The 27731-nt window shown below is 44.3% G+C and overlaps 1 protein-coding gene across 1 annotated transcript in view; it reads left to right on the top strand.

Annotated features, from left to right (window-relative positions):
- The window catches only part of LOC122942241 (alpha-2-macroglobulin-like protein 1), a 236408-nt gene that overhangs the window by 121492 nt on the left and 87185 nt on the right, over positions 1 to 27731 (top strand). Inside the window, exons 18-20 of the mRNA XM_044299744.1 lie at positions 14193 to 14283; positions 21423 to 21648; positions 26420 to 26546. Coding sequence (XP_044155679.1) covers positions 14193 to 14283; positions 21423 to 21648; positions 26420 to 26546 — 444 coding nt within the window. The remainder of the gene's footprint in view (positions 1 to 14192; positions 14284 to 21422; positions 21649 to 26419; positions 26547 to 27731) is intronic.

The following is a 27731-nucleotide window of genomic DNA, read 5'->3' as shown; positions in this document are numbered from 1 at the left end:
AATTTGACGCACATCCCTTGCCTGGCGCACGTGCTGAATTTGGTGGTGCAGAAGTTCATTCACAACTACCCCGACATGTCAGAGCTGCTGCATAAAGTGCGGGCCGTCTGTTCGCGCTTCCGGCGTTCACATCCTGCTGCTGCTCGCCTGTCTGCGCTACAGCGTAACTTCGGCCTTCCCGCTCACCGCCTCATATGCGACGTGCCCACCAGGTGGAACTCCACCTTGCACATGCTGGACAGACTGTGCGAGCAGCAGCAGGCCATAGTGGAGTTTCAGCTGCAGCACGCACGGGTCAGTCGCACTGCGGAACAGCACCACTTCACCACCAATGACTGGGCCTCCATGCGAGACCTGTGTGCCCTGTTGCGCTGTTTCGAGTACTCCACCAACATGGCCAGTAGCGATGACGCCGTTATCAGCGTTACAATACCACTTCTATGTCTCCTTGAGAAAACACTTAGGGCGATGATGCAAGAGGAGGTGGCCCAGGAGGAGGAGGAGGAGGAGGAGGAGGAGGAAGAGGGGTCATTTTTAGCACTTTCAGGCCAGTCTCTTCGAAGTGACTCAGAGGGAGGTTTTTGGCAACAGCAGAGGCCAGGTACAAATGTGGCCAGACAGGGCCCACTACTGGAGGACGAGGATGAGGAGGAGGTGGAGGAGGATGAGGATGAAGCATGGTCACAGCGGGGTGGCACCCAACGCAGCTCGGGTCCATCACTGGTGCGTGGCTGGGGGGAAAGGCAGGACGATGACGATACGCCTCCCACAGAGGACAGCTTGTCCTTACCCCTGGGCAGCCTGGCACACATGAGCGACTACATGCTGCAGTGCCTGCGCAACGACAGCAGAGTTGCCCACATTTTAACCTGTGCGGACTACTGGGTTGCCACCCTGCTGGATCCACGCTACAAAGACAATGTGCCCACCTTACTTCCTGCACTGGAGCGTGATAGGAAGATGCGCGAGTACAAGCGCACGTTGGTAGACGCGCTACTGAGAGCATTCCCAAATGTCACAGGGGAACAAGTGGAAGCCCAAGGCCAAGGCAGAGGAGGAGCAAGAGGTCGCCAAGGCAGCTGTGTCAATGCCAGCTCCTTTGAGGGCAGGGTTAGCATGGCAGAGATGTGGAAAACTTTTGTCAACACGCCACAGCTAACTGCACCACCACCTGATACGCAACGTGTTAGCAGGAGGCAACATTTCACTAACATGGTGGAACAGTACATGTGCACACCCCTCCACGTACTGACTGATGGTTCGGCCCCATTCAACTTCTGGGTCTCTAAATTGTCCACGTGGCCAGAGCTAGCCTTTTATGCCTTGGAGGTGCTGGCCTGCCCGGCGGCCAGCGTTTTGTCTGAACGTGTATTCAGCACGGCAGGGGGCGTCATTACAGACAAACGCAGCCGCCTGTCTACAGCCAATGTGGACAAGCTGACGTTCATAAAAATGAACCAGGCATGGATCCCACAGGATCTGTCCGTCACTTGTCCAGATTAGACATTAACTACCTCCCCTTAACCATATATTATTGGACTCCAGGGCACTTCCTCATTCAATCCTATTTTTATTTTCATTTTACCATTATATTGCGAGGCTACCCAAAGTTGAATGAACCTCTCCTCTGTCTGGGTGCCGGGGCCTAAATATATGCCAATGGACTGTTCCAATGTTGGGTGACATGAAGCCTGATTCTCTGCTATGACATGAAGACAGATTGTCTGTTACAGGACCTCTCTCCTCTGCCTGTGTGTGTGCTGGGCCTAAATATATGCCAATGGACTGTTGCAGTGGTGGCTGACGTGAAGCCTCATTCTCTGCTATGACATGCAGACTGATTCTCTGCTGACATGAAGACAGATTCTCTGTTACGGGACCTCTCTCCTCTGCCTGTGTGTGTGCTGGGCCTAAATATATGCCAATGGACTGTTGCAGTGGTGGCTGACGTGAAGCCTGATTCTCTGCTATGACATGCAGACTGATTCTCTGCTGACATGAAGACAGATTCTCTGTTACGGGACCTCCCTCCTCTGCCTGGGTGCTGGGCCTAAATATATGCCAATGGACTGTTGCAGTGGTGGCTGACGTGAAGCCTGATTCTCTGCTATGACATGCAGACTGATTCTCTGCTGACATGAAGACAGATTCTCTGTTACGGGACCTCCCTCCTCTGCCTGGGTGCTGGGCCTAAATATATGCCAATGGACTGTTGCAGTGGTGGCTGACGTGAAGCCTCATTCTCTGCTATGACATGCAGACTAATTCTCTGCTGACATGAAGACAGATTCTCTGTTACGGGACCTCTCTCCTCTGCCTGTGTGTGTGCTGGGCCTAAATATATGCCAATGGACTGTTGCAGTGGTGGCTGACGTGAAGCCTGATTCTCTGCTATGACATGCAGACTGATTCTCTGCTGACATGAAGCCAGATTGTCTGTTACGGGACCTCCCTCCTCTGCCTGGGTGCTGGGCCTAAATATATGCCAATGGACTGTTGCAGTGGTGGCTGACGTGAAGCCTCATTCTCTGCTATGACATGCAGACTGATTCTCTGCTGACATGAAGCCAGATCCTCTGTTACGGGACCTCTCTCCTCTGCCTGGGTGCTGGGCCTAAATTTATGACAATGGACTGTTGCAGTGGTGGCTGACGTGAAGCCTCATTCTCTGCTATGACATGCAGACTGATTCTCTGCTGACATGAAGCCAGATTGTCTGTTACGGGACCTCCCTCCTCTGCCTGGGTGCTGGGCCTAAATATATGCCAATGGACTGTTGCAGTGGTGGCTGACGTGAAGCCTCATTCTCTGCTATGACATGCAGACTGATTCTCTGCTGACATGAAGACAGATTCTCTGTTACGGGACCTCTCTCCTCTGCCTGGGTGCCAGGGCCTAAATATCTGAGAATGGACTGTTCCAGTGGTGGGTGACGTGAAGCCAGATTCTCTGCTATGGGACCTCTCTCCAATAGATCTTGGTTAATTTTTATTTATTTAATTTTTATTTTAATTCATTTCCCTATCCACATTTGTTTGCAGGGGATTTACCTACATGTTGCTGCCTTTTGCAGCCCTCTAGCTCTTTCCTGGGCTGTTTTACAGCCTTTTTAGTGCCGAAAAGTTCGGGTCCCCATTGACTTCAATGGGGTTCGGGTTCGGGACGAAGTTCGGATCGGGTTCGGATCCCGAACCCGAACATTTCCGGGATGTTCGGCCGAACTTCTCGAACCCGAACATCCAGGTGTTCGCTCAACTCTACTTATAAATCAAAAACAATTTTTTTATTTGTACGTATTTTATTTTATATCATTTCACTACTTGTCAGTTACATTTTCTGGTGAAATTCACAAATTTTTGGGTGTATAGTACCACTGCTATACCTAGTAGACAGGTTAAAAAATAAAAAAAATTGTCATTTACATTTTCTGGTGAAATTCACCAATTTTTGTGTGTATAGTACCACTGCTATACCTAGTAGACAGATTAAACAATAAAAAAAATTGTCTGTTACATTTTCTGCTGAAATTCACAAATCTTTGGGTGTGATGTACCACTGCTATACCTAGTAGACAGTTAAAAAAAATTCTGTAATTTGTCAGTTACATTTTCAGTTGAAATTCAACAATTTTTGGGTATGATTGTATACCTATTAGAAAAAAAAATTACATTTGTCAGTTACATTTTAGGGTCAAATGCACACATTTTTGGGTGTAATATACCCCCCCCCCTCTACCTAGTTGACAGCTTAATACATTTTAATAATTTTTCTTTCACACAGGGTGACAATAAACAATTTTTTTCTGTCATAGACCCCCTGCTCTACCAAGTAGACAGGTTAATACATTTCTGTAATTTTTCTGTTGCATTCTTGGGTTGACATACAATTTTAGAGGTGTATAAACCCCTGCTCTGCATAGGTGACAGGGAAAAAAAATTCTGAAATGCTTCTTTAATTCATGCGCGCCACTTCCTTTGATTCAATGCTTAAACTTCAGGGCCGGCTCTATCATAAGGCAGCCCAAGCAGCTGCTTGAGGGCGGAGAGAAGGGAGGGGCGGCGCCAGGGTGGAAAACCAATTAACTTGCTAACTTACATTTACCTGTGTGCCGAGCAGCCCCCCGCCCTCACTCACTGTCTCAGTCACAGAGCGGCACGCAGCTGACAGGCTGAGGCAGCAGCCGCAGCAACACACACTCTGAGCTACGAGACCCTGGTGTATTTAAATCTTATTTAGCATGTCTTTCAGAAAAGTATCTCCTGGGATTCAAACTCACGACCTTTCACATCAGAGGCAAGGCATTTACCCACACAGCTATGAGAGCTGTATAGCCAGGTACTTAAAAAAAAAAAAAATATATATATATATATATATATATATATATATATATATATATATACACACACAGTGGAGGAAATAATTATTTGAACCCTCACTGATTTTGTAAGTTTGTCCAATGACAAAGAAATGAAAAGTCTCAGAACAGTATCATTTCAATGGTAGGTTTATTGTAACAGTGGCAGATAGCACATCAAAAGGAAAATCGAAAAAATAACTTTAAATAAAAGATAGCAACTGATTTGCATTTCATTGAGTGAAATAAGTATTTGAACCCTCTAACAAAAAAAGACTTAATACTTGGTGGAAAAACCCTTGTTTGCAAGCACAGAGGTCAAACGTTTCTTGTAATTGATGACCAAGTTTGCGCACATTTTAGGAGGAATGTTGGTCCACTCCTCTTTGCAGATCATCTCTAAATCCCTAAGGTTTCGAGGCTGTCTCTGTGCAACTCTGAGCTTGAGCTCCCTCCATAGGTTTTCGATTGGATTAAGGTCCGGAGACTGACTAGGCCACTCCATGACCTTAATGTGCTTCTTCTTGAGCCACTCCTTTGTTGCCTTTGCTGTATGTTTTGGGTCATTGTCGTGCTGGAACACCCATCCACGACCCATTTTCAGTTTCCTGGCAGAGGGAAGGAGGTTGTCGCTCAGGATTTCACGATACATGGCTCCGTCCATTTTCCCGTTTATGCGAATAAGTTGTCCTGTGCCCTTAGCAGAAAAACACCCCCAAAGCAAAATGTTTCCACCCCCATGCTTGACGGTGGGGACGGTGTTTTGGGGGTCATAGGCAGCATTTTTCTTCCTCCAAACACAGCGAGTTGAGTTAATGCCAAAGAGCTCTATTTTGGTCTCATCAGACCACAGCACCTTCTCCCAGTCACTCTCTGAATCATTCAGGTGTTCATTGGCAAACTTCAGACGGGCCTGCACATGTGCCTTCCTGAGCAGGGGGACCTTGCGAGCCCTGCAGGATTTTAATCCATTGCGGTGTAATGTGTTTCCAATGGTTTTCTTGGTGACTGTGGTCCCTGCTAATTTGAGGTCATTAACTAACTCCTCCCGTGTAGTTCTAGGATGCTTTTTCACCTTTCTCAGAACCATTGACACCCCACGAGGTGAGATCTTGCGTGGAGCCCCAGAGCGAGGTCGATTGATGGTCATTTTGTGCTCCTTCCATTTTCGAACAATCGCACCAACAGTTGTCACCTTCTCTCCCAGCTTCTTGCTAATGGTTTTGTAGCCCATTCCAGCCTTGTGCAGGTCTACAATTTTGTCTCTGACATCCTTGGACAGCTCTTTGGTCTTTCCCATGTTGGAGAGTTTGGAGTCTGCTTGATTGATTGATTCTGTGGACAGGTGTCTTTTATACAGGTGACTAGTTAAGACAGGTGTCCTTAATGAGGGTGACTAATTGAGTAGAAGTGTCTAACCACTCTGTGGGAGCCAGAACTCTTAATGGTTGGTAGGGGTTCAAATACTTATTTCACTCAATGAAATGCAAATCAGTTGCTATCTTTTATTTAAAGTTATTTTTTCGATTTTCCTTTTGATGTGCTATCTGCCACTGTTACAATAAACCTACCATTGAAATGATACTGTTCTGAGACTTTTCATTTCTTTGTCATTGGACAAACTTACAAAATCAGTGAGGGGTCAAATAATTATTTCCGCCACTGTATATATATATATATATATATATATATAACTTCTACTGTAGATAACTTTGATACCTAGTGTACATACACATGACAGCTGCCCCAGCACACTGTGTATGAATGTAGCAGAGCTGGGGCAACTGTCATGTGTATGGTTGTACACTAGGTATTAAAGTTATCTACAGTAGAAGTCTTTTTAAGTAACTGGCTTTACAGCCTTTGATACACAAGGTCATGGGTTTGAATCCCATCATAAACTTTTCTGAAAGACAGGCTAAATAAGAACACGTACACCAAATCTTCAACACTAGAGGCTGGTGGGAGCACAGGAAGAGGAAGAGGCCTGCATCACATCGCACACACACACAGAGTTCAGTTTCAATTATTATTTTTTTGGAGGGGTTATTGAATTTAATAAAACCAGCATATAGGTGATTAGCACACCAATACACAGGCTAGGGCAACTTAACTGTGAGTGTTAACGTGATATTATATGTTTCTGTATATTCAGTTTCCACAAGGTTAAAATACATTTTGTTTTTGTGGGGTGTATATTCATTTTAATAAAACCAGCATGTAGGTGATCAGTAGTATACCAAATTACTTTCCTGTGAGTGATAACAAGAAATTGAGCATCAGGCTTCAATTGTCCATATCAGTGAATTTAATTTCCCCACAGTTGAAGTTACATTTTTGGAGGATTGTTCAATTTAATTAAACTATCATATAGGTGATCAGTACACCAATACACAGGCCAACACAAAAAAGTATCTGTGAGCGATAACAAATTTAGGCCTAAATCCTTTTCCCTTTATTTCTGTGTTCACAAGTTTCCGATAATTTTTTTTTTTATTGGGGTTGTTGTCTGTATTCAAATCAGCATATATATGTGATAGCTACACGAAAACACAGGATAGTGCACAACTTTATAGTTGAGTAGAAAGAGGATTAGACTGTGGATTGGATGGCTCACTCCTCCTCTTAGTCGCAGCAGGATGATGTGGAGGTGACTTCAGAGTCCGACTCCATGCTGTGGAGCCAGGGGTTACAGCATTCTTCCTTCTCCTCCTGCAGTCCCAAAGAAGGCTTTTTAGTGAATTCCTCTCAGTCTTCACTGCCCCTTCCTAGTGGGGTGCTTCCTTTTTCCTAAGAAGTTTCAATAAAACCCCTACATCCCCTATGGCACATAGTCAAGAGAATCTCCCTGTTGATGACTTGCGTGAGAGCAGTCAGCATTTGTACTGCCCTGATGAGGAGGTGGAGGAGGAGGCTGCAGACTCCAGGCATAGCAGTGTTGTTGTTGGTGTTAGTAGTGGCACCTGTAGCCATGGTATTGTTGTTGGTGGCAGTAACAGTGTCAGTTGGGGAAGATCAGTCTGATAGAAGCGTCAGGACTCTGATAACAATTGTACTGGACAGGACCTGATAGCCGGATCAGGGTGCTGAGGAGGAGGAGGGCAGTGACGGCAGCAATAAAAAGCAGAGGCCAAGTACCTCTCAAAGAACAGTGACCACAGACCACGTCTGCTTCGGGATCTGGTAATGCCACTGACACTGTGGGAGGGTTAGGCCCAAAATGTGCCAGAGTTAAGCCGAGCTTGGCTGCCTCTTCCTCTACTGCGCCAGTATCTACCTGTAACAGATCTCCTGGCACCCTGACTGGGTACCTCTGTTGATGGATGCTCCTAGTTCTTCCTGAGGGCTCCAAGCACTCCGCTCGACACTGTAACCACCACAGGAACCAGGAACAGGAACAGCTCTTACAAGAGCTAGGGGTTATAGCTAGGGGAGTATACAGCATATAGCAATCCCCACACACATGAGACGTGGCTCTATGTTGAAGGCCAAAACAGGAACTCACTTTATTGAAGACCAACTCAATATATATACAGTTCAAGAAGTCTAACAACATAACGCAATGAACCATGAACAACATGCAAACAGACATCCCCCCCCCCCACTCCATAATGAATGAATAGGGAGAGAGGAGACACATGTGATGGGATTATCTCCTGAGTGTATGTATCATAGGGTGATCTACTCATCTAGGAGTCGGCTGCTCCTAGAGTCAGCTATCTTAATCCCATCACTAACACAATCAGTGGGAGTCTCAGTGCAGAGTTAACCCCTTTTCGTGTTGCTGAATTCACACCCTGCACCTTTAATGGGCAATAGGAAATATGTGTCATATAAATTCCACACATAAATCAGGGTTCATAGTTCCTTGCAACCCCAAAAGGTCTGAGGGGGTTTCCATAGTACTGGGTCCATAGGCCGTAGGAAGGAGACTGGCCCTCAGGCTTCTCCAGTAGCCCCAGTGACAATTTAGTCCGTCACATTTACTAACCAGGTACCTGACCTCCTGTCGGTCGGTGTCGTGAGTAAGTCGAGTAGCCCACCCATAAACCAACACTGGTCCTGTTGAAATCTGGGGCCTGGCTCTGTTCTGTATGTCCCCAGCTGTTGAGTGTGCGTCTGTTACTCCTTGCTGCATTGTTGTTCTCTAGCTTGGAGCTGTGGGTACTTGGTGGGAAGAGGCCAACTGCGCTCTGCCCAGATGCCAGCTCTTCCGTTGGGGTAGCCTGTGGGGAATCAGCCTCTGGACAAGAGGATAGGGGAGGGCAGAGGCTGTCTGTGCTCTGCGCAGATGCCAGCTCTTCCGCTGGAATTGGGTAAGGGAATCCTACCCCCAGAATCTTGTTGCGAATCGGCTGTGGAGAGGAGGGATCGCTTACCCCCTACTCCTGGCATTCCTGCGGGGTTGGTGGGGGATCTGTACCGGTCGTCCAGCATCCTAGTAGGCCTAGTGCAGAGACCGTGGTCCCATCTGCACCATTGGAGTTAGGGGTGCTGTCCCCCTGTGGTTGGGGAGAGAGACCGGTTGTCTCCCCTTCAAGGTACATTGCTCCTGAGCAATGGAGACAATGCTCTCCTCTCCCTGCAAAACATACTGCCGCTGGGGAGCAGGACCGACTGTCCCTACTCCCTGAAACTCCGGCTGCCGTTGGGGATCTGGGCCGACCGCCCAGCATCCCTGTAGGGCCGGTGGAGAGACCTCGGTCCCATCTCCACCTGCCATATGGGGTTCCCCCCAGGACCAATCTATGAGGTCCCCTACCTCCGCAGCTGGTACTGAAGCAGGGGATACTTTAGTTGGGTCTTCCCAGCTGTAGGGTTGTAGATCTAGGACTGCCACCCAGCTCTCTGGCAGTGTATATTGGGGCCGAATTGAGCTGAAGAAGTATTGGTAATCCTGCTCTGGCTCCCACTCCCTTGTCACTAGAGATGCCAGGTCTTGTCTTACCTCTCTCGCTATAGCCCAATCATGCATAGACTCCCTGTAGTCATGGATATCCCAGAATCGGGACTCTCCAGCATCTCCGAACTCCGGTTCTTCGAAGGCCTCAAACAACAGGCCAGGGCCATCATAATCCTCACCCTCGGGTCTGTCATGCTCAGTCATCCAGGGGGAGTGCCGAATCAAGTACCATCAGAGTGCCTGGTAGGCGTCATCTAGCCAAAGCTCCCTCCATCACAGGCTCTCGAGGTCTGTCACCCAATCATCCAGGAGCTGCTCTCCCAGAAGGGGCATTTGCAGGACCACTTGCATCTGCAACTGCTGCTCCTCACTGGGGAGACTCGCCCCGCCGACGCTGTACGTCTTCCAGGGCCTCGTGCCAGAGGCTTTTCCGGACTGCATCCTTCCAGTCCAGTTCATCCTACTCCTTGTAGTGGAACGCTGTTCGAGAACAAACTGGTTCCATACTGCTGTAGCCAGGGGCGCTGTACGGGGAAAAGCGTTGTCCTCAAATTTGTAAATCAGCGAACGGTGTCTCTGAGCTGCTTCTCCTCTTACTAGGATGCCATCCCACCACTGCCACCAATGTAACGGATCTCCTGGCACCCCGACTGGGTACCTCCGTTGATGGATGCTCCTAGTGCTTCCCGAAGGCTCCAAGCACTCCGCTCGACACCGTAACCACCACAGGAACCAGGAACAGCTCTTACAAGAGCTAGGGGTTATAGCCAGGGGAGTATACAGCGTATAGAAATCCCCACACACATGAGACGAGGCTCTATGTTAAAGGCCAAAACGGGAACTCACTTTATTAAAGACCAACTCAAAATATATAGAGTTCAAGAAGTCTAACAACATAATGCAATCAACCATGAACAACATGCAAACAGACATCTCCACCCCCCCCCCCACTCCATAATAAATGAATAGGGAGAGAGGAGACACATGTGATGGGATTATCTCCTGAGTGTATCATAGGGTGATCTACTCATCTAGGAGTCGACTGCTCCTAGAGTAAGCTATCTTAATCCCATCACTAAAACAATCAGTGGGAGTCTCAGTGCAGAGTTAACCCCTTTTTGTGTTGCCGAATTCACACCCTGCACCTTTAATGGGCAATAGGAAATATGTATCATATAAATTCCACATATAAATCAGGGTTCATAGTTCCTTGTAACCCCAAAAGGTATGAGGGGGTCTCTATAGTTCTGGGTCCATAGTCCGTAAGAAGTTGGCTGGCCCTCAGGCTTCTCCAGCAGCTCCAGTGACGATTTAGTCCATCCACTGCTACCAACTGGCATTTTTTCTTCACCCTGCCAGAAGACAAAATCATTCCCTTGTGTAAGCCGTGCAAGAGCAAAATAAGACTTGGGTATTAAAAACAGAAACGTAGGCACCGCAGCTCTATTGAACCACCTGAAGTGGCATCACCCATCCCATGGGCAAACAGAGGTGGCAGCAATCCACCACAGCATGAGTTGCCTACTTTTCCCGGTCTCCCTTTCAGGGGCAGTATGGTGTCTTTCATATTGTCATCATCCCTTTTCATTTCTCCATCATTGTCATCATCCCTTTCCCTTTCAACCTCTTCCCCATCGTCAGCCATCGATAACGGAATGCATGGCCAGGAAACATCTCTATGTGCCCAGCGATCAGATGGTGTGCAATATTTATTTCCTACTAGCCAAGTTGCTGGAGGTTCAGCAGTTGCTGCTGTACCATTTAGTTGAGTCTGCTGCCTTTAGGGAGCTAAATGGCGTGTGCTCAGCCTCGCTGGATGATTCCTAGCTGGCATTATTTCTTCCAAACAGCCATCCCTATCTTGTACTCTCAGGTGGACAACATGGGTCACTCGCTGCGATTCTCACTGTGCAGGAAAGTTCACGCCATGATGGACACCTGGAGAAGCTCTTCTGGGTAAGCACAGTACATGTCTTTCACTGCCCCCTAGGTCAATGTTTTTTAAGGCAGTGGCGAGGCAGCACCTCGAAAAATTAGACCAGGTCCTTTTGACCCCCCTCCCCACATGATTGTGTCAGGCCCTTATGTACCTCCTACTCCTCCATGGAACTCCTCCATGGACACGTTCCTATTTCCAACACCAGCAGGACACAAGGTCACTCTCACTACCCTTCTTTCCTATCACATGTGTCAAGTCAAACTTTGCCAAGTCGTGTTGGAGCTGATCAGCCTTTGAGAGAGTAGCCACACTGATGAGCAGTTGCTCATGTACATCAAGCAGCAAACATATCACTGGCTTTCACCCCACTGACTCCAACTGGACAAGGTGGTACAGTGACAATGGGCACAACATTCTGGCTGCCTTTAACCTGGGCAAAATAACACATGCTCCCTGCATGGCACACATCATCAACCTAGTGGTGCAGCGCTTTCTAAATAAGTACACTGGCTTGTGCAAGATGCTGGCAAAGTCCAGGGAGACTGTCCAATCACTTCAGCCACTCTTATGTGGCAAGGAACGCTCTCCTGGACCTGAAGCAACAGCCTGCCACTACGCCGCTTAATCTGCGATGTGCCAACTTGCTGGAGTTCAACATTATACATGCTCAAGCATCTGTATGAGCAGCAGAAAGCTGTGAAGATTTTGTCATGCACCAGACTGCTTCAGCAGCAGGGAGCATGTGTTGCTTCGAGGTCAGGCAGCAGCAGCTAATTTGAGACACCTATCAGGTGCTGAAGCCCTTCAAAGATACCAGAAAGTGTGTCACCAGGGACAACTACAGCATGAACGACATCATCCCTCTCATATTTATCTTAGAACAGCTGCTGATGCTCACGCAGCAGAGGACCTACGGTGAAAGAAGAGTAGCTGACACATCTTGCCGTCCGCCCTACAGTTGTTGGGGAATTTCCCATGGAGGAGGAGGAGAATGATGAGGAGGAGGAGTTGGAGGTGGAGGAGCAAGAGGATTATGATGAGGATTAGTGTGGAGCAAATCGAAGCTGACGAAGTGGAATTCAATCTGTAACGGTCGTGTACACACACACACACAGGGGTGAGGATAGTGACCACTGCGCTTCACCCTCACCCCTGGCGCTGCCTACTTGGCTCGCAAGTCCTAATGACAGGGGACAACTGGATGGCAATCCCTAGCTTGGAATAAGTGCTGGGAGGACAGACCAGACAAACAACAGAAAGTGAACGGACCGAGTCAATACCAGGAGAGCTACGAAGTACAAATGGAGCAAGCAGAGAATAGTCAGGAGAAGCCGGGATCATAAATACCAGGAGCATTGTGAAGTACCAAAGGAGTCAGCAGAGGATCATCAGGAGGTAGCCGGGGTCTGAATACCAGGAGAGCAGCGGAGTACAGAAGGAGCAGGCAGAGGATCGTCAGGAGATACACAGAGGGTAAGTACGCCAGGTATGCAAAATCACAGCAGAACCTAAATAACAGGAAACCTGTGGCCAGCAGGCTGCCTCTTTAAATACTGAGTAGCAGGGGTAATGTGACGTGGCCAGCGTCACATGACTCGCCCTGCTGTACCTGGCTGAGCACCAAGTGCCCTGCTCGGTGCCCAGGCTTCATCAGGTTGCTGGTGGAACCGAGGACGTCGGCCACGCTGAGGAGACGTGCGCGGCTGGATCTGTCCCGCCCCAATCACCTAGGAGACGAGGATGCTGCACGCGTCTTCGCTCCTGTACAGAGGCGGGGCACCATAGGTGCTGCGGAAAGTCAGTGCGTTGGCGGCGGCCAGTGACACAATCCAAAGTTTTTGAAAAATTGGATTTGCACCGAAGCCGAATTTCCTGGGGCTTTGTGGTAATGAACAGCCAGGCCGGAACAGGAAGCGCATAATGCTTCCTGATCTGTATACACAGCGCTTGCTAAGCGCTGTGTATACAGCGATTTAGGAGGCAGGGAACTGTCCCTGCCTTCTATCTAGGTTTCCCTGCTGTCACTGATAGCGGACCCCCCGTTCTGCAGCTGCACGATTAGCGTGCAGCTGCCATCTCTGAATGGACATTCAGAAACGTCTATTCAGAGATAGAGAACCACCTCCTGGACGTTTATAGTCAACGGGCGGACTGGAGGTGGTTAAAAAACTGTCCAAGTCGAATTTTTGAAAACTTCATTCAAGTTTGGCACTCACCAAGGCGGCTCAGTAGGGGGTTGAGCTAGAAAGAACTGGCTCCTTGGGCAGGCTGAATGGCGTTCTGTATCCTGGCTTCCTTACGCAGTGACAGGCGGTTTAGTGACATAAAGTAATCTGATGATTATTGGTTAGAATATGGAAATGTTTAGCCAGGTTCTAGAGAATATCAGCCCTGTACAGAGGAAGGGGCTGGACATTTTTAACAAGGACCAATTGAAAACAAAAGATTGTTAAAAATGAGTACAATGCAGTGATAAAAAAAGAAAATTACCCAAAGGTGTCCATAGCCCTTAAAGGCTATGGCACCTTTGTAATATTTATTTTAGTGAATTGCATTTATTTTGTGATAGGTTATAATTAAAAATGTTCCTTTGTCTACACAAGCTTTCAAGTATTCCACTGCATTGCAAACTGCCATTCTGTGCTAAATCATTCATTCAAGCTTTCTGACAGCACAATGTACCACTCTCACCTCTCCTTTAATCTAAGTTCAAATGACATTTGGTCTATATTTATTGTATTAGCATTTTTTGTTTTAGATTTTATCTTAGAATATCTTTAAAGCTAATAAATTACATGTAGAACAGATGTCAAGCTAGATTACACGCTAGTTCCAATAGCAGCTACAATTTTGAATGAAGAAATCAAGATAATATGTACAAGGCTACTCCAATTTATGTAGAATGAATTCACAATATTAGATTACTGCTTTGCATTAATAATGTTTCATAAACTGGTGCTGAAGTTTTCCATAAAATCTTTTTTGCAACCTTCCAGATAATGTACCAATTGTTCAGCCATCTCCAAGCAATGATGCGGTGAGAAAATATTTTCCCGAAACCTGGCTCTGGAACCTTGTACCTATTGGGTAATTATCTTCAAGAAAATAAAGCTCCACTATAATTATTGCTATGAATTGAAATTGAATATCTCCATATTTTGGACACTCTCTTTCCTCCGATCAGTGTCTAGGATAGTTTTATTATAAGATTCGATGGCACCAAAAATGGTGACGTCAATGATGAAGTCAAAATATAGCAGGTCACGAAATTGATTTGTAACTTCATTAAGTTATTGTAACGTGAAGCTGTTCTCTTGGAATAAGGACATTTTAACAATTGCCAACAATGTCCTGGGACAGAGCACGTGACCATGCCCATGCTGTGTCAGAGACCGCAACATGGACACACTGGCGGCAGCATGGAGGACCAGAGCGGCATGGAACAGGTAAATAAAAATCCTCTGCTTAGTGAGGCAGGCTGCTAGCAATTACAAAAATGTCATTTTTTCCCCAGAGAACTCCTGTAAAAGCTATAAACACCTTTGGGGCATTTTTATTATTATTGTATTTTACTTATTTTCAGCTAAAAAATATTTTTTCAATTGGTCTTTATAAGAAATTTTCAATATTTTTTGTGATACTTTATATGTAATTAAAAATCAGTTCTCTCCTCAGTTCCGTCAGCTGAGGGCTCATGTGAAGCCTAATCTGACCTCATAAACACTCAAACTGATATGAATATGGTTTATATGAATTTTTGAGTTCAAGAGATCAGAGATAATTCTTCACATGAGCCTTCAGCTGATAGAACTCAGGAGGATCAGTCTGCAAATAGACTGATTTTGAACCCCATCTATCAGCAGGGAGGATATTGGCTGGTCTAAAGCCTGTATTACACTGGCCGATTGGGCAAGCGATTGTCATGAGGGAAGCCTTCCTGTCTGGCAATCACTTGCTCGCTAGCGGAGGAGACAGCAGCTATTTCTTGCAGCAATCTCCTCCACTGTATAGGAAGGAGCGATCATTATGTCATCACTCGTCCCATGCTGTCTAGTGGTTTGCCAGTGGCAGATCATGATTACACAGCACAATCTTCTGCTGGCAATCAATGATTTTTAAGCGTGCTTAAAAATCAGAACTGCCCTAGAACAAGCATTTGCTCGTTCATTGGGCAATTAGCAGGAGTATTATACTGTAAGATGATCTCTAACGAGCGTTCATACGAACTTTTGTTAGCGATCATCTTCCAAAAAATAGGCTGATGTAATACAGCCTTAACTGGCTGCCTGCTATCTCTGAAGCACAAGTGCATTATTAGATGAGCCATTGATATGATAGGACATGTCTGCCTCTGACAGACACAGCAATTAGACACAGAAGCTAGCCATTTTAGGGTCTTGCAGGTGTCATATAGGGAAGAAAGTGTATAGAACATACATTTAGCTGAGTATTGAATTACTAGGAAGAAAATCTGATTTTATAATTAGAGACAGGATAGGCTTAGTTACAGTTAGTGTTATGTGTCTTATAGTCAAGGCACCTGGAGCTTTTCATAAGACATGAGCTTTTAAAGAGACAGTACTCTGTGCAGGAGTCAGTCTTTTTTTGTTTATATAACCTGTTGCAAAGCTTCTTCGGTTCATAAGTGTTTTATAGAAATATTTATCACCAGCAACATATATTTTGCTACATATGCTGTGCAATTGCCCCTTTTTCTTCCTAAAAGCCTGTTACAGTGTGCAGTAGCAGTAAGGCTACTTTCACACTAAGGGTAGCCTTTTCCAGCAGGCCTTTTCCATGCTACCGCAAGTCCACCATGCTGGCGGAAGTCTGCTCCGGCCCTACTCACTATAATGGGGGGCGGGCCGGAGGTCCGGCCTCAGCACGGCAAAAAAGCTGAGAGGCACTGGACAAAAACCGCAGCATGCTGTAGTTTTATTCCGGCCTCCTCTCGGCTTATTTGTCGTGCTGCGGCCCCGCCCCACATTATAGTGAGTAGGGCCGGAGCAGACTTCTGCCAGCACAGTGAACTTGCGGTTGCATGGAAAAGCCTGCCGGAAAAGGCTACCGCCAGAGTGAAAGTAGCCTAAACTGTGTATTTTGGTCTCCCCAAGGAAATGTCCTATGTCACCTGTTTTATTTTTTCCCAAAAACCTGTTGCAATTTTTCTACCTTTTCTAAATTTACAAAGAACCCAAAGGGTTTGTGCAGTGGGTTAATATAGATGACCAGTCATCAGGATAGGTCATCAATATCCGACTAGTGGGGGTCAGACTCCCATCACCCTCGCCTAGCAGTTGTAATTACACTGAACTGCCTCTACAAAGGAGACACCACACAAGTAATTTGGAAGAGGTAATAGAGCCCTTACGCTGAAACAGTCAATCAGCATGGGTGCTGGGAGTTTGATCCCCGCCAATCTAAAATTGATGACCTATCTTGAAGCTACAGTCAGGTCCATAAATATTGGGACATGGACACAATTCTAACATTTTTGGCTCTATGCACCACCACAATGGATTTGAAATGCAACAAACAAGATGTGCTTTACCTGCAGACTGTCAGCTTTAATTTGAGGGTATTTACATCCAAATCAGGTGAACGGTGCAGGAATTACAACAGTTTGCATATGTGCCTCCCACTTGTTAAGGGACTATTGCACCTGTGTTTTTTTTTTACAAAAACTTGCTACAATTTTTCTACAGTTTATAAGCTTACAAATAAGCATATTTTCCAGCATCATGGGAAGCATATAGTTTGGCTGCAGACTGTGTCCAACTGCACACTTTCTTTAAAACAACTGTTGAAAGTTTTATTACAAAAATTCTGTTTAGCACAGACTAGTGTACCTGACCTGATGTATTGGTCTGCATCACAGTTACCATATATCATAATAGTGGACTCTGAGGCTGAAAAGCTGTGTCAAACCTGGGGCAAGCTCAGTGTTGGGAGTGGCCACGTGGTCATTTGTTTCTAGAGTGCCAGCAGTTATTGTATTGGAGTTTTTTTTTTTTTTAAGTAAATTTTTTTCCCAAAACTTCATGTATCAGGTTTGTGCCTAACCTAATTTACAATTCGCAATTTTTTTTCCATAATAATAATTCAAATTGTTCTTTAAAAACTCCTTTTATAACAGTCGTATGGCTGACCAAATGTACATTGCATTGGACGATGTGCACGGGCGTATAAGAAAAAAAAAACAATAATAAAAATTGTCTTTCAAAAATATTCAAGTGTAAATGTCTGATACCTGACCTGTCATATTGCACTGGAGTTTGTCCAATCGAGATTATTTTTCTAAAAAAATATTGAAAATTGTCTTGTCTTTTAAAAAAATCCAGTTATCAGATCTTGAACTGAGCTATCATATATTGTAATGGACTTTGTCCAATGAATACGTTTAAAAAAAAACTTTTTCATCATTTTCTTGTGTTCTCAAAAATCCATATAATTGCATATGAAATCATCGCCGTCTGCAAGCTCTGTAGGCAGAAAATAAGATGAGTCTGTTTAGGCACAAATGCAGATACAATGACTTTGCAACACATGAATCCCAGGCTCATGTTGGAAAATCCACATGCGCTGAGCTAACGTACATTGTATTGTCCAATTTTATTTTATTTTTATAATTTTTTTTTTTAATTGTCAAAAAAATTCTCAAACTATTTATGACATCTGTACTTAAGTTTCAGGTCTTCACTTCACCAACATTTTTAAAAATTGACTTGACCAGAGAAAAAGGAACCAAATGGGGTGTTTTTTTATTGCTGATTTTGTTATTCTGCCACATGTGAATGAGAATTTCTAAAAACTTCAAATTCACTTTGCCAGTGCAAAAAAAATAAAAAATTGCAAGCTCTACTTGTCTTTCATTATTTCTCAAAAAAAGACATTTGTGGCTTGTGGTGGAAAATGTGGGCTACTCCTAAGAATTGCTGCTGTGGTGCATGCCACAATGGACATGTGTATCAGCTGTTTTGGCCAAGGATAGTGCTTGTCTTTCATGGCCACCTGGATCAATGTCATGTGTGGCCGCGGCGAAGCTGCCTTACATCAACGAAGCAAGGTCCTAGTGACACCTCCATGTTTGTGCTGATCTGGTTTTCACACCAGGTGCTTATCCTCCTCCCTCCATGGCCTCAATGGGCTTTCTTCTGTCCCCGAACAGGAAGTATAAACTGTAGCATTGCCATGATGTCTTATAACTGATGAGCCTGGGTGAGAGAATTCATACAGCATATCAGTTACTAAAGTGTACCAAGCAGCAAATATCCCTCTGAATGTCTCCCCACCAATCATGACTGGACAATGTGGTCAGCGACAATTGCGGGAAGATTGTGGCTTTTTTACAAATGGGGGAAAGAACATATGCTCCCTGCATGATAGATGTGATAGATTTGGGGGTGTAACCTTTTGAAAAATGTATTATGGCTTGTTGCTGGCCATGTTTCCGGAAGAGCTTTTGCACCATTTCATCTGTGATGTTCCAACTCACTGGAATTTCACCTTGTATTTGCTGGAGCATACAAGCAGAGTAAAATGGTCAATAATTACATCAATATCTCCTGCTGCTCCCAAGAGGATAATTTTTGGAAGCTTGTTCAAAACAAGCCACTGATTCTTCTGATATTATAATTTGTGTAAGCATAAACACAGACAGGAATCTGCTACTATTAAGGCATCATTTTTGGATGCTTGAGCACAAGAAGCCATTGTTTCTCCTGATGTGTATAAACAGGGACAGGCATCTTCCCCTGTTAAGACATAATTTTTGGAAAGCTTGTTCAGACAAGCCACTGTTTTTACCAATACCACTGTGCATGTATAAACACCGGCAGACATCTTCCCTCAATAAGGGACCATTTTTGAAATTTTTTGAAAGTTTAAAATGCATAACAAATCCAACTATGTTGATGCCGTCATCCTTCTGTTCACTCATAGCTTTATACCATTCCATAGCATACTATAGTAAAACTATATGTCAGTGTCACTCTGACATTATTTCTATTGTTGTCATTGCGATTAAAAGCTTGAAAGGGAGGAGACAGAGAAAAATTTTGAAAAAATAAACAGCGAGAAAGACCAGAGAGAAAAAATATAAGCCCTAAGAGACCTCCGAGTGTCATACACCAATTTTTAGATCAAATGGAGTACTTTCGATTTGGGTATAATCAATTCAGACCTGAATCACATTTATTGACGGACTTCATTCACCTCTAGTCAGTAACATTAGTCAGTAGTTTTTTTTTTTAAGATTTAAGTTCACTTTGGGTCGCCTGGTGATCAGGAGAAATGGTTGAGTTGTCTTGTGTAGGGGTAACCTTTAAAGTGACACTCCAGTAAAAAAAAAATAATAATCACATTAACTGGTGAATGAATAGAACAGTGACGCCTCAGTCATATGTCAGTGTTCTCCATGGAGAGAACACGTCCCCATTCATGTTAATGCGTGTATTCAGATATCTGTGTTTTAGCACGGTCCGTGGGTCTGTGTTTTTACCACGGATACATGCTCTATTTTGTCCATGTTCACGGATCCATGACGCCCATTATAGTCTATGGGTCCTTTAAAACCACGGATGCAACACTGATGCCCTGTGTTTCACAGATCATTAGGAAGAGATGCTTTGAAAATTATTTTTCAGCTGTCCAGTGTCAGTGAAACACAGATGACACACGGACAGCAAAAAATTGATACATGGACCCAACACGGACATCTTTACGGAGGCATCATTGACCACCTTTTTACGGATTTAAGCACTATGTGAATTAGGCTTTACCTGGTGTCCGCCTTTTTATATTTTCAGCTGCTGATCTGCTGATTCCAGGCTCCTCTTCTGTCAACCAAGATGACTCAGACTACATGATGCATACTGTGCATTTAGTAGTCCAAGACACTTTCTACTTGTCCAGCCCTGCCCAATTTAAAGGCACTGGGAAGTGTCTTGGACTACTAAATGCACAATATGCATCAGGTAGTCTGAGAAGCGGTGTGGCCATCTTGGATGACAGAGAACGAGCTTGTGAATTGGCAGATCTAGATGAAAGGGAGGACACCAGGTAAGTGTTCTGGGGCCATTTATTAACCTGAAATTCGCCTATATTTGGCGTATTTCAGACGCAATCCTCATCTTTTCCCTGCTCACGCCAGGTCTAAAAAAGTAGGCATGGCGTGAGCGGGCAAGGGGACGGGCCCCCAGGCCCTTCTCATTCATTATTTTCTCATTCATTTGATTTAGGCCTCTTTCACACTACCGTAATTTTTTTTTCCGTTTTGAGGGCCGTTTTTTGCATTCCGTATGCGGTCTGTATATGGAACCATTCATTTCAATGGTTCCACAAAAAAAACTGAATGTACTCCGTATGCATTCCGTTTCCGCATTTCCATTTTTCCGTTGAAAGATAGAACATGTCCTATTATTATAAAACAGAACACAAACGGAAATGCATCCGTATGTCTTCCAAATCCGTTCCGTTTTTGCGGAACCATCTATTGAAAATGTTATGCCCAGCCCAATTTTTTCTATGTAATTACTGTATACTGTATATGCCATACGGAAAAACGGAACGGAAACGGAAACACAACGGAAACCAAAAAACTGAACAAATCGTGAAAAACAGACTGCAAAACACTGAAATAGCCATACGGTAGTGTGAAAAAGGCCTTAGGTGTAGAAAATGGTCTATATGTAAGCCAGCAAGGAAGCTCTTACATTTAGAAGCTGACGCCTTTACATAACTTCAGAGATCCACCGCCAGAGCAGGGGCTTTATTAAGACTTAATAAATGACCCCCTCTGTATGTTTCCCATTTAATGTGATCTTTTTGTTCTTGAACTTGAAGGTTGCTTTGACGGAATTTTCCTGTAAGATTTTTATTTTAAGAATATAAACCAGTAAGGGGTAAAAAGAATCATTACTCACCTCCACCAATCCTCTTTCCTTTCCTTTCGCTGCTTCCTTCACCTCCTTGATCTGTCTTGACTCAACAGAAATCCCTGCCTTTGCCAGTCCAGGACGAGGCAGATCACTGTTACAGTAAGGGGGACCATGTTGGAACGGTAGCAGAAGGGGATCGGTGGAGGTGAATAATGATAATTTTTTATCTTTAACTTTCAGACCTGAATGCTTAAAACATTCTCATTGGAAAACCTGTTTAATACTAAGAAATATCTTATTTTTTCAAAGTTTATTTTTCTAAACTTAATGGTCTGACTTATTTTATAGTAAATCTGAAAAAACAAGCATTCAAGTAACTGTCCCAGACACCATCACACAATTCAATGCCAGAGCCTTCTGTGTGGGAGACAGTGGTTTTGGTCTATCCCCACAAGTTTCTTTGACTGTCTTCAAACCATTCTTCGTAGAACTTACTCTGCCATATTCCATCATCCAAGGAGAGACACTTATTCTCAAAGCTTCTGTCTTCAATTATCTCAAGCAGTGTTTGAAGGTGAGTTTTAAAATGATGCATTCCGCCCGGATTTTTTGGACAATTTTTACACTTGATTTGACATACACAAATGAATGATAAAATAACAAAAAACATATTTTATGCGTCATCAAAGTTGACATCTAGCATATTTTAAAAATGGTACAGGCACCTTCCCGCCTTTTTTATTCAAACTGTGTAACATTTTGAAAAACAAAATTATAGAAATTCCTTTTTTTTTTTGTAAGTCTGAGATGTGCAACATCATGTAAAAATAAAGGCTCAGTCTAAATAGAGTTCATACACACCGTTTATGTGTTAGTCAACATGCACATACAGTCCTGATCAAAAGTTTAAGACCACTTGAAAAATGGAAAAAAATTATATTTAGCATGGCTGGATCTTAACAAGGTTCCAAGTAGAGCTTCAACATGCAACAAGATGAAATGGGAGTGAGACAAAACATTTTTTGAGCATTCAATTTAATGAAAACAACGAATAAACTGAAACAGGCTGTTTTTCAGCTGATAAAAAGTTTAGGACCACATGCCTATAAAATGCCAAATCTGTGCAAAGATGTGGATTCATTGTCATCTTCTGTCAGGTAGTCACACGTTGTGATGGCAAAGGCAAAAAAACTCTCCCTTTTTGAATGTGGTCAGGTTGTTGAACTGCATAAGCAGGGTCTCTCACAGCACGCCATCGCTGCTGAGGTGGGACGCAGTAAGACTGGAATTTCTTAAATGATCCTGAGGGTTATGGAGCAAAAAAGTCGAGTGGAAGACCCCAAAAATGTTCATCAGCACTGAGCCGGAGGATCCAATTGGCTGTCCGTCAAGACACTGGACGATCCTCGACCCAAATTAAGGCCCTTACTGGTGCTGACTGCAGCCCCATAACCATCAGACGGCATCTGAGACTGAAGGGCTTCAAAAACAAAAAACGTCTTCAAAGACCTCGTCTCCTTGAACGCTACAGAACTGCTTGTTTGGACTTTGCAAGAGAGCACCAAACATGGGACATTCAAAGGTGGACGAAAGTTTTATTCTCTGATGAGAAAAAATGTAAACTTGATGGTCCTGATGGTTTCCAACGTTACTGGCATGACAAGCAGATCCCACCTGAGATGTTTTCTACGCGCCACAGTGGAGGGGGTGCCATAATGGTCTGGGTGCTTTTTCCTTCAGTGGAACAATGGAGCTTCAGGAAGTGCAGGGGCGTCAAACAGCCGCTGGCTATGTCCAGATGTTGCAGAGAGCATTCCTCATGACTGAGGGCCATCGTCTGTGTGGTAACGACTGGGTTTTTGAACAGGACAACGCTATAGTACACAATGCCCGCAGGACAAGGGACTTCTTCTAGGAGAATAACATCACTCTTTTGGCCCATCCTGTGTGTTCCCCTGATCTAAATCTAATTGAGAACCTTTGGGGATGGATGGCAAGGGAAGTTTACAAAAATGGAGAACAGTTCCAGACAGTAGATGGCCTTTGTGCGGCCGTCTTCACCACTTGGAGAAATGTTCCCACTCACCTCATGGAAACGCTTGCATCAAGCATGTCGAAACAAATTTTTGAAGTGATAAACAATAACGGTGGAGCTACTCATTACTGAATTCATGTTTAGAAGTTGGATTTCTGTTCTGTTCTGGGGGGGTTTAGTTTTTTGTGGTCCTAAACTTTTGATCAGCTGAAAAACAGCCTGTTTCAGTTTATTCGTTTTTTTTATTAAATTGAATGCTCAAAAAATGTTTTGTCTCACTCCAATTTCTTCTTGTTGCATGTTGAAGCTCCACTTGGAACCTTATTAAGATCCACCCATGCTAAATATGATTTTTTTCCATTTTTCAAGTGGTCTTAAACTTTTGATCAGGACTGTATCTTTCCAAAAGCATCAAAACTTACTTCCTCTTTAACTTGATTTCTTATGGTATGTTCACACAGCAGAAATACATGCATTAAATATTTAACATGTATTTGCAGTGGAATTTGTAGCTGAAATCTGAGGATGACCATTGGATTCCTGCAGTAAATTTGAAGGTTTCATGCAGTGGATTCCACGTCCATTCAGTGGGGTTGACTAGGTGCCATGGCTTCCATGTGGAATATGCCTGAACTTTTTTTTTCCCATGATGTGGATGTCAATTCCATGCACGGAAAATTATGCATTGTGTAAACTAAATTGTGTAACTACCAAATTGTCAATTTGTGGATTTCATGTGTAATTTGGCATGAAAATATACATGAAAATACTTAGTGTAAGCGTAAGATATTATTGGTGAATCATAAAATGTTGGGGCCATTGTGCTCTGTGGAGTATCCTTTTGTAACTGCAGTATCCCAATAGCCAATGCTGTTTTGGCTTTGCCCGTTTTCCTGCTACTCTCTAATTTCTGCTGCTGCCTCAATACACAGGAATTTGAAACGTTAAATTTTTTTGTAAATCTTTTTTTTATTAACTTTTTTTTACTTTATTATTTGCTTCTCTCTGGGACTTCAACATTACAGGGTCTGATCCCTGTTTCAATGTAGCACAATACATCTGTATTGTGCTATATTGAACTGTTAGTGTCTTACACTGTAAGACGCTAACAGTTGCCTAGGAGACCCAGCCTGGGTGCTGGGCCTCTTAGGCCTCCGTTCATGCCGAGCCCCAAGCCTTGGAATGGCTTGGGGCTGCCATGGCAACTATCGAGTCCCCGCAACAGCGGGAGGGAGCGCAAACCTCCCATATGCCGCGGTCAGCTCTGACCGCGGCATATGAGGGGTTAATCCACCGGCATCAGCGTTTTCACCGATGCTGGTGGATCTCTGCTGCTGATCGCGGCACAGCACGCGGGGGGAGGAAGGACCGCAGAACGAGAATGCTCATCCTGGGGCACTAAGTACCCGCCTTTTAGGACGAGCATTCTCGTCCTGGGTCCTTAACGTGTTAATGAAGGTACTACTCAGATAGAAAATAAACAGAGATTGCTACAATACGAGATTAGATGGATAATGAAAATGGAAAAAACTATATCTTAAAGGGTTAAATAAAATTTTCAACTTTAAGGTATTTCTATGATTAGTATCTCAGTAACTGGTTTTAAATGCAACATAAATATTTTATGTATATCTGGGAAAACTGAAGCTGTCAATGAATATATGTAAATGTGAAATGATGATGATGATGATGGAAAGAGGTTATATTTAAAGAGCATGGTTACAACCCACAGGCACGCGTGATTAAGGGGGCGTGACCCCCGAAACATTGCTCAGCATGGGGTAGCAATCAGTCTCAGGATAATAATAAGATCGTATGAGTGCAGGACAATAGCCCTGCGGGCAGCCCAACGTCCACAACGTCATTATAATCTATGATGCTGTAGTGCTCCCGTGTGCACGATCAATGCTGCTCCAGGACATATGGCCCGCATGTCTCGGAGGGCATATGGCCGTGTGCAAGGGCCCTTAGACTAATACGACTGAGTGGATTCTCTGGATTTCATTGTGGAGCCTGAGTGAAGTTCTGAATCAGGTTGTGATATACTACAAGTGGAGCAACAGTCGATGATTGAAGTTTCACTCAGAACAGGCCTCGTCATGTTCGACCAAAGATGCTGAGTGCACATGCTCAGTGTCATATCCAGAGGTTTTCGTTTCAAAATAGACGTATGAGTGCTGCCAGCTTTGCTGCAGAGGTTACAGGGGTGAGGGGTCAGCCTATCAGTGCTCAGACCATACACTGCACACTGGATCACATTGGTCTACATGGCTGTCATACCAGAAGGAAGCCTCTTCTAAAGATGATGCACAAGAAAGCCCGCAAAGAGTTTGCTGAAGACAAGCAGAGTAAGGGCATGGATTACTGGAACCACGTCCTGTGGTCTGATGAGACCAAGATACATTTATTTGGTTCGGATGGTGTCAAGCGTTTGTGGCTGCAACCAGGTGAGGAGCACAAAGACAAGTGTGTCCTGCCTACAGTCAAGCCTTGGTGGTGGGAGTGTCATGGTTTGGGGCTGCATGATTGCTGCCGGCTGTGGGGAGCTACAGTTCAATGAGGGAAACATGAATGCCACCATGTACTATGACATACTGAAGCAGAACATGATCCCCTCCCTTTGGAAAATGAACCGCAGGGCAGTGTCCCAACATGATAACCCCAAACACACCTCCAGGACAACCACTGCCTTGCTAAAGAAACTGTGGGTAAAGGTGCTGGACTGGCCAAGCATGTCTCCAGAACGACACCCTATTGAGCATCTGTGGGGCATCCTCAAACAGAAGATGGAGGAGTACAATGTCTCTAACATCCACCAGCTCCGTGTTGGCGTCATTGGTGGATGGAAGAGGATTCCAGTCGCATCTGTAAAGCTCTAGTGAACTCCATGCCCAAGAGAGTTAAGGCCTTGCCACAAAAAATATTGACACTTTGGGCACAATTTGGTGTACTCACTTTTGTGGCCAGGGGTTTAGACATTAATGGCTATGTGTTGAGTTATTTTGTCAGATCTTCAGTGTTGTCGAATGAAAAGATAAAATAAAATATTTACAAAAATGTGGGTTGACTCATTTTGGTGAGATACTCTATCTTTTCAAGCCATTCTGAGCCCGCTACCACCAGTTTCAGGACTGGCTATGAAAAGTATGAAAACTATTCGTTAGAGAGGAATTGTTCCATTGGGAAACTTTTTATTGTTAATGAAATTCTTCTATAAAGTTGTTATATTCGTTTACTGCTAATCTATATGTTTTCATCAACATCAAGTAATAATCTATATTCTCTCATGCTCATGTACTCTGTTGCACAGGTCCAGGTAACCCTGCTCAATACTACAGATTTCTCAGTGAAAACATGTCAGAAGTGTACGTACTCTAGTTGTGTCTGTGCCGATCGAGATGTGACCTTCGTCTGGAATATCACTGCCAACCAGATAGGTATGGCTTGTACATGGGACGTTCTTTAGGAGCTGCTATTTAGATTTTGCACCCAAATATAATCTACATATAATGCATTAAATATATTGTAAAGACCTTGATTAACATCACATTAACATCATCAAAGCCAGAGCTGTATTTAGAATTCTGCTTGATTTTGCTTTGTAAATTTGTATCCAATTGCCTGCCAGATGCCACCAGCTTGTTCTTGCGTTGCGGAAAATGTAGTGTCTGGACTACAGAGCTCAGACGAGATACACTACTCACAAAAAAGTTATATTTGGCTTTCGGGTGAGATTTATGAAAAACTTAAAAAGTTCCCCCTCTAGTGATATTAAATAATGAAAGTTGGGCATTAAAGTAGAAGCAGCAATGGTGATTTCCTCATCTCAAACTATTTATTAAACAAAAGCCAACAACAGTGGTTGGTATAAAATGTCAATGTCTCAATAACTTGTCATAGTATCAATTTCAGCTTGACAACAATGTCTCCTGCTGTTCACAAGTCGACTTATTGTCTGCTGAGGCATGGCATCCCACTCTTCTTGAAGGGTGGCCCTCAGGTCATTGAGGTTCTGGGGTACAGAGTTATGAGCTTCTACATGGCGACTCAGCTGATCCCCTAGGTTTTCAATGGAATTCAGGTCTGGAGAAAGTGCTGCCATTCCCTAATGATGCAACCTCGATGAGCTGGCGCATTGTCGTCCATGAAGATGAAATTAGGCCTGTGTTGTTCATACAGAGGCACAATGACTGGATTAATGATGTTATTCAAGTAGTATGCGCTTGTCACTGGATCATTCACAAAGTGTTGAGAATTTCTGTAAAGACTAGACACACCAGCCCACACTGTAACACCAAAGGCTCATCTGGTAACAGTGGCTGATGCATAGCGCTCTCCTTTACGTCTCCAACATCGTTGGTGGCCATCATTTATGCTCAGTATGAATTGACTTTCATCAGTGAACAGCACTGAGGCCCACTGGTCCCTCATCCAGTGTAGATGCTCCCTGGCCCATGTAAGATGATGATGCCTGTGCCTGGTGGTGTGGTCAGGTACCCTTGTAGGTCATCTAGCATGCAGATCACGATGATGTAAACTGTTTTTAAAGATCTGACGTGACACTTGGGTGCCTCTTACCTCCCTTTAATGTACCTGGAGTTGTGTGGCATTCATCATCCGCT

Source organism: Bufo gargarizans, chromosome 6, assembly GCF_014858855.1.
Source record: "Bufo gargarizans isolate SCDJY-AF-19 chromosome 6, ASM1485885v1, whole genome shotgun sequence".
NCBI classification, from domain to species: domain Eukaryota; kingdom Metazoa; phylum Chordata; class Amphibia; order Anura; family Bufonidae; genus Bufo; species Bufo gargarizans.
The sequence above is the reverse complement of the archived record's forward strand: the minus strand, read 5'-3'. Positions and strand labels throughout refer to the sequence as shown.